The sequence below is a fragment of the Exserohilum turcica genome (genome assembly GCF_000359705.1).
Source record: "Exserohilum turcica Et28A unplaced genomic scaffold SETTUscaffold_9, whole genome shotgun sequence".
Taxonomy (NCBI): domain Eukaryota; kingdom Fungi; phylum Ascomycota; class Dothideomycetes; order Pleosporales; family Pleosporaceae; genus Exserohilum; species Exserohilum turcicum.
This window is the reverse complement of record NW_007360310.1, coordinates 423,184-430,808: the sequence shown is the minus strand read 5'-3', so window position 1 is coordinate 430,808 and position 7,625 is coordinate 423,184. Positions and strand designations below refer to the sequence as shown.

Sequence of the window (7,625 nt, the reverse complement as noted above, 5' to 3'; positions counted from 1 at the left end):
CGCGCGTACGGACGTGAGGTTGAGGAGCTCGCCCAGCATGGGGTCTACCACGTTGACAAGATAGACTTCCTTGCAGCCTATACACGGATCCGGCTGAAGATTTTTACGCAGCAGAATATCCAGGCAGGCTTTCGGGCGACAGGGCTTGTCCCTCCTTGTCTAGATCGCGTTCTATCGTCGCTCACAGTAGCCAGAACACCGTCTCCACCACAGACAACCACAGATAATAACACTACAGCGCAGGCAGCAACGCAGACAGAGACACCACATACAGTAGCAGAGCTTCAGCAGCAGGTGCGGTATCTCCAAGAGCGACTGCGCCAGCAGCTAGAGAGTCCAACAAGCGTTGCGATACGCCAGCTTGCTAAGAGCGCTTAGCTTACAATGCAATTAGCAACGATACTTGCAGAGGAGAATAAGAAGCTACGTGAAAAGAACTAGCGTCAGCGGCAAAAGCAAGATTAACAGCGTTAATATATTGCTTCTAGTGGGGTACTCCAGGTGCAGCAGGCTCAGCAGCTTGTAGCAAAGGCAGAAAGGTTACTTATAGGGGGTAGCTAGAACCAGGCTAGTGAGCGACGTCAGCGCGCGCCGCTAACGTGCACGAAGTGTCACGTTAAAGGACATACTTAGACTTTATGTAGAGCTAAATAGTAAACTATATATCTTAATTTTATATTATTTTAATACGTTGTTGTGGCTCAATTGCGCAGAACGTCGCGCGAAGTTTGGTGGGGTGCCCAGCTTACTGATCTGCCCAGCTTACTGACCCTGCACGTTATCTGGTGGCATTCTGCTTAGTAATCCGCGTGGTCTGTGTGTTCTGTGATTAGAATGCGATGTGTCCAATAGGGTCTACTTTGAAGGCTTCTAGCAGCACAGCGCGTAGGTTGCACGTTTTGGCAGTGGTTGCAATCGATTTCTTGGGGTTTCTTTGTATATAATAGACTAAAATTACACCTATTCTGAAAAACTCGAAGTTGGTGTTGCTGCGGCGATCTAAATATGGTGAGATTGGAACTTTCACGATTTAAAGCGGATTGTACCGCGGTGATAGAAAGGTCAGTGTGGATTTGAAGGCGATTTTAGTGAGTATTTTGTTGATAAATTCCAACATGTAGTCACTAAAAAGAAATAACACTGGGGGCTACTAAGCAAGTTTTGATGTTCGAAATTCAAGTCACCCAACGCACGGATGGGGCGTGGTGAGAGACGTCACCGGAAACTAACTTTGGACTTGCCCAATTAGGTGCTTATGTCATCACGGGCAGGGCGATCCCGCGTATGTGGAAACAACACGAGGAGCTCCTGGCTCGAACAGCATCACCTTTTACAACCCCCACCCCGCCTTGAACTCTTGTCTCTCATTTACATATCGCGCGCTTCTGGAGTTTCCATCTGGGTCTACTTCTTTCCTCTTTCCCGATACCCTCTTCTTGCGCACTCCCTTGCTCTGGTGAGCTCAGAGCTAAACTGTCGCAAACATGGCCCAGCGACAGGTTCCATTGCACGTCACACAGCCGACGCTGGTATGTTGCCGATCAGAACTATGCATTGTATGGTATCTGGAGCTAACAATTGGCAGCTTACGAACCTAAACATCCTCGTACGTCGGCCCTAGGCCAAGTTGGCAGTAGGATCAGGCAGCAAGGTTCAGAAGGCTAACACACACTACAGCCAGCATCGATATCATGGCAGAACTGTGTACGTGGCTCTACAGCAAGAAATCCAGGGAAGCAGGAATGCTAATGGGACGTCTAGACACTCGAGTCCGACAAGTATGTTTGTGTGCGCCAGGTCAACAACGAAGCCAATGCGCCCGCCGAGACTGTTATTATCGACCTCAAGAACACGAATAATATCATCCGAAGACCAATCCGCGCCGACAGTGCCATTATGCACTTGACTGAGCCCATCATCGCGCTCAAGGCACAAGGCCGGACACTGCAGCTGTTCAACCTCGAGACCAAGGAACGCCTGCAGACATACAGCCACCAAGAGGACATTCAGTTTTGGAGGTGGATCAGTCAGACCACCCTTGCGCTCGTTAGCACAAAGGCCGTATACCACTGGGATGTCCTCGACTCGAAGAACGCTGTTGCGCCGCGCAAGATCTTCGACCGCCAAGAGCAGCTCGAGGTACGCACAGCCGCCTAGATGTCGCTAACCATGTCTAATTTGCAATGCAGAACAACCAGATCATCAATTACGTTACCAACGATGACGAGAGCTGGTCCTGCCTGGTTGGTATCACCTCGAACCCTGCCGGTGGTATCCGCGGCAACATGCAGCTTTTCTCCAAGGCGAGAAATGTGAGCCAGCCTCTCGAGGGCCATGCTGCTACGTTCGGAACCCTCCGCCTCGATGGCGCATCGACCGATACCAAGATCTTCGCTTTCGCAGTCAAGTCATCCTCTGGCGAGGCCAAGATCAACATTGTCGAGGTCGACCACAACGCCGCGAATCCGGCCTTCCCGAAGCGCCTGATCCCGATCCATTGGCCCGCCGAGGGTACTGGCGATTTCCCGCTGGGCATTCACATTGCGCACAAGTATGGTATTCTAATCGTAATCACGAAGTTTGGATTTATTCACCTCCACGATCTCGAGACGGGTACCGCGCTCTTCCTGAACAGAATATCCGAGGAAACAGTCTTCACCACTGCGCGCGATGACGAAGGCACGGGTGTGGTCGTCATCAACAAGCGAGGACAGGTACTCCACACGACCGTTCGCGAAGACACCCTGATTCCATACATTATGGAGAACCCGGCATGCGCCGAAATCGCATACAAATTGGCGTCAAAGGGCGGACTCCCGGGCGCAGACCAGCTCTACTCGCAACGATTCGAGAATCTCATGTCACAAGGAAACTTTTCGGAGGCAGCCAAGGTCGCGGCCAGTTCACCTCGTGGTTTCCTCCGTACGATGAACACGATCAACAGGTTACGCCAAGTTCCCAACCAACCTGGTCAGATCACTGTGCTTCTACAATACTTTGGCCAATTGCTGGACAAGGGCGGCCTGAACAAGGAGGAAACATTGGAGCTAGCTCGACCTGTGTTTGCGCAGGGCCGTAAACACCTCATCGAGAAGTGGCAGAAGGAGGGCAAGCTTCACTGCTCCGAGGAGCTCGGTGACCTTGCTAAACCGCACGATTTGAACCTTGCTCTGGCCATCTACAAGGAAGCAAACGTACCCCAGAAGGTTGTTGCAGCACTCGCGGAGCTCGGTCACTACGATCTTATCCTCCAGTATTGCAACAGCGTCGGCTACACTCCTGACTACAATGTCCTACTCCAACATGTCGTCCGTATCAACCCAGAAAAGGGTGCCGAGTTTGCGTCTCAACTGGCGAAGAATGAGGGCGGCCCACTGATCAGCATCGATCGCGTTGTCGACATCTTCCAGTCCCAAGGCATGATTCAGCAAGCTACCGCCTTCCTGTTGGATGTCCTTTCCAACGACTTGCCTGAAGAGGGTCACCTGCAGACCAAGTTGCTCGAAATGAACCTGCTCAACGCACCCCAGGTTGCGGATGCCATTTTGGGCAATGAGATGTTCCATCACTATGACAAGATGCGCATTGCTCAGCTTTGCGAAAATGCCGGCCTGCTCACACGTGCTCTGGAGCACAATGACGACCCAACGGCTATTAAGCGCATCATTGTTCAGACCGACAAGGTTCCGGAGGAGTGGTTGATCAACTACTTCGGTCAGTTGACGGTAGAGCTTTCACTCGAATGCCTGGATGTCATGCTTACAACAAACATCCGCCAAAACCTGCAAGCCGTTATTCGCATTGCCCAGAAGTACTCTGACCTGTTGGGTGCTAACAGGATTATCGATCTCCTCGAGAAGCACCGCACTGCCGAGGGTCTGTACTTCTTCTTGGGCTCCATCGTCAATGTGAGCGAGGACCCCGATGTTCACTTCAAGTACATTGAGGCAGCGACCACCATGGGCCAGCTCAACGAGGTTGAGCGCATCTGCCGTGAGAGTAATTACCTCAACGGTGAAAAGGCGAAGAACTTCTTGAAAGAGGCCAACTTGACCGAACAATTGCCTCTCATCATTGTCTGCGACCGTTTCAACTTTGTCCACGACCTGGTTCTTCACCTTTACAAGAAGCAGCAGTTCAAGTCCATTGAAATCTACGTTCAGCGCGTCAATCCTGCCCGTACCCCAGCAGTTGTCGGCGGTCTCCTCGACGTGGACTGTGATGAGGGCATCATCAAGGGTCTCCTAGCCTCCATTACACCATCGTCCATTCCCATTGATGAGTTGGTCGCTGAGGTCGAGTCCCGCAACCGTCTGAAGCTCCTTCTCCCCTTCTTGGAACAGACTTTGGCCAGCGGCAACCAGCAACAAGCAGTGTACAACGCGCTTGCCAAGATCTACATTGACAGCAACAACAATCCCGAGAAGTTCCTGAAAGAGAATGACCAGTACGATACCCTTATCGTTGGAAAGTACTGCGAGAAGCGTGATCCAAACCTTGCGGCGATTTGCTACATGAAAGGTCAGAATGATCTCGAGTTGGTCAACATCACGAACGAGAACGCCATGTTCAAGGTCCAAGCACGCTACCTCTTGGATCGGGCGGATTCTGAGATTTGGGATTATGTATTGAGGTAAGCGCGTTTGCTATTTCCCACTGGTGTGTAGCCTGGCTAACTCTACATCAGTCCTAACAACCTGAACCGTCGATCACTTGTTGATCAAGTCATTTCGACAGCAGTTCCTGCGTCTACTGATCCAGACAAGGTTTCTGTTGCGGTCAAGGCATTCATTACTGGTGACATGCCCGCTGAGCTCATCGAACTGTTGGAGAAGATCATTCTTGAGCCTTCGACTTTCAGCGATAACCCCTCTCTTCAAAACTTGCTGATGCTTACCGCCTGCAAGTCTGATCGCGGCAGAGTTATGAACTACATTCAGCAACTTGACCAATATACTCCCGAGGACATTGCACAGCAGTGTATTGAGGTTGGCATGTTCGACGAAGCCTTTGAGATCTTCAAGAAGCATGAGAACCATGTTGAGGCTGCCAATGTTTTGATCGAGCACATTGTCAGCATTGACAGAGCACAAGAGTATGCCGAACGCGTCGACCGACCTGAGGTCTGGAGCAGAGTCGCAAAGGCTCAACTGGATGGTCTACGTGTTTCAGACTCTATCGAGTCGTACATCCGTGCAGAGGATCCGTCCAACTTCCTGGAAGTCATCGAAATCGCTACCCATGCTGGCAAAGACGAGGACTTGATCAAGTACTTGAGAATGGCACGAAAGACACTCCGTGAGGTCCCCGTCGATACTGCCCTAGCATTCTGCTTTGCTCGTACGGAGCAATTAGCAGAACTTGAGGATTTCCTCAGGGCTACCAACGTTGCCGATGCTGAAGCTTCGGGAGACAAGGCCTACGAGGAGGGCTACTATGAGGCGGCCAAGATCTTCTACACGAGCATTTCCAACTGGGCTAAGCTTGCCACAACCCTTGTACACCTTGAAGACTACCAGGGTGCAGTTGAATGCGCAAGGAAGGCCAACTCGATCAAGACGTGGAAGCAGGTCAACGAGGTCTGTGTGGAAAAGAAAGAATTCCGCCTCGCACAGATCTGTGGCTTGAACTTGATTGTCGATGGCTCTGAAGTTGTTTCGGTAGTCAAGCAGTACGAGCGCAACGGCTACTTTGACGAGCTGATCAGCCTTCTTGAGGCTGGTCTCGGTTTGGAGAGAGGTGAGGAGTGCCGACTCAATTTCAATACAACATTCACTAATGATTTACTCTCGTTACAGCACACATGGGCATGTTCACTGCGCTAGGTGAAGCACTTGCGAAGTACCACCCTGAACGACTCATGGAGCATCTCCGCCTCTTCTGGAGTAGGTTACATCTCCCAGCCCCTTATGAACCCCAACTAATGGTCACCCAGCCCGTATCAACATCCCCAAGATGTTGATTGCTTGTGAGAATGAGCATCTCTGGCCTGAACAAGTAAGTTTGAAGGATGTTTAGATGAGATTCAGTGACTGACGGACCAAGGTCATGCTTCTGGCGAGCTTCGAAGAATACGACAATGCAGTAATGGCTATGATCGAGCATGCTGCGGATGCTTGGGAGCACGAGAGCTTCAAGACTACCATTGTCAAGTCGTCGAATGTTGAGATTTACTACCGCGCACTCGGCTTCTATCTTGAGCAACATCCCACTCTGCTGACGGACTTGTTGCAAGTTCTCACGCCGCGAATCGACGTCAACCGTGTCGTGCGAATGTTTGTCAAGTCCGACAACATTCCTCTGATCAAACCATTCCTCTTGAATGTTCAGTCGCAGAACAAGCGCGACGTGAACAACGCGCTGCACGATCTCCTGATTGAAGAGGAAGACTACAAGACACTTCGGGACTCGGTCAACAACTACGACAACTATGACCCTGTGGATCTTGCACAGCGCCTGGAGAAGCACGACTTGGTGTTCTTCCGTCAGATTGCCGCCGATATCTACCGCAAGAACAAGCGATGGGAGAAGTCTATTGCGCTTTCCAAGCAAGACAAGCTGTTCAAGGATGCGATTGAGACCGCAGCGATATCTGGCAAGCCTGACGTTGTCGACGACTTGCTTCGCTACGTAAGTTGTTCTCTGCCATTGCTGTATTCCATACTAATCATTTGCATAGTTCGTCGACATTGGTAGCCGCGAGTGCTATGTCGGCATGCTTTATGCCTGCTACGATCTCATTCGCCCCGATGTCATTCTCGAAATGTCATGGCGCAATGGTCTTCACGATTTCACTATGGTATGTACCAGACATTCTGTATGACACAACACGCACTAATGCATTCACAGCCGTACATGATCAACCTCATTGCCCAACAGACAGCTTCTCTTGAGATGCTGAAGAAGGACAATGAAGAGCGCAAGGCCCGCGAAGCCTCGCAGCAGAAGAAGGAGGAAGACACTCCGATCCTGGGTTCCCGCCTGATGCTTACGCAAGGCCCGATTGGCTCAGCTCCCTCTCCAGGCCCATATGGACAGGCTAATGGCATCGCGCGCCAACCTACTGGAGGCTTCCGACCGTTCTAGATATGTGTACTGAGGGCGACATGATTCTCTGGGTAGGAGGGCTGATTCAGGCTAATTTCGATTTGAACATTGACGTTTGGTGGAGGGTAGAAAAAGTATGGGTGAGGTGCATACATCTAGGCGGTATGCAGGAATGTACTCTACAGGCGTTGGAGGTTATTATATGATTTGGAGGTGGCCCTTTATGGAGCATCTCTAGACACATGGTACCCTAGTTAATTGCATGACTTGTGACGCGTTTTCAGCTGTATATGATTGTGTAGTATGTGTTTGAAGACTGCTTGTGTCTTGATGTTGTTGTATTTGTCCATGAAAGATGAGGGATTAGGAGTATTACTTGTTTATTTATTTCCTCGGTAGTTTTCACGCGCCAAGAGGCAGGGTGTAGAGAATCTGCACTTGGTAGAATGGAAAGACGCATGCATGATGATTGTAGCAACAAGTTGCAAGCAAGAGTTTAGCTGATACTTTTTAATAACACCCCTCTTGATAGCTGCTGCTATTATGATATTCGACCCAAGCATTCTAGAAAACTGTGT

General features: G+C 50.5%; 1 protein-coding gene across 1 annotated transcript; it reads left to right on the top strand.

The window, feature by feature from the left end:
- Positions 1-1,484: 1,484 nt before the first annotated feature.
- SETTUDRAFT_181960 (uncharacterized protein) lies at positions 1,485-7,319 on the top strand (the record flags this gene model as incomplete). Its single annotated transcript, XM_008033213.1, has 11 exons — positions 1,485-1,529; positions 1,586-1,606; positions 1,678-1,704; positions 1,762-2,139; positions 2,190-4,633; positions 4,688-5,739; positions 5,799-5,885; positions 5,936-5,997; positions 6,046-6,630; positions 6,680-6,799; positions 6,850-7,319. The coding sequence occupies 11 exons, from the start codon at positions 1,485-1,487 to the stop codon at positions 7,084-7,086; spliced, it is 5,058 nt and encodes a 1,685-aa protein (XP_008031404.1). The 3' UTR covers positions 7,087-7,319.
- Between the last annotated feature and the right edge of the window lie 306 nt (positions 7,320-7,625).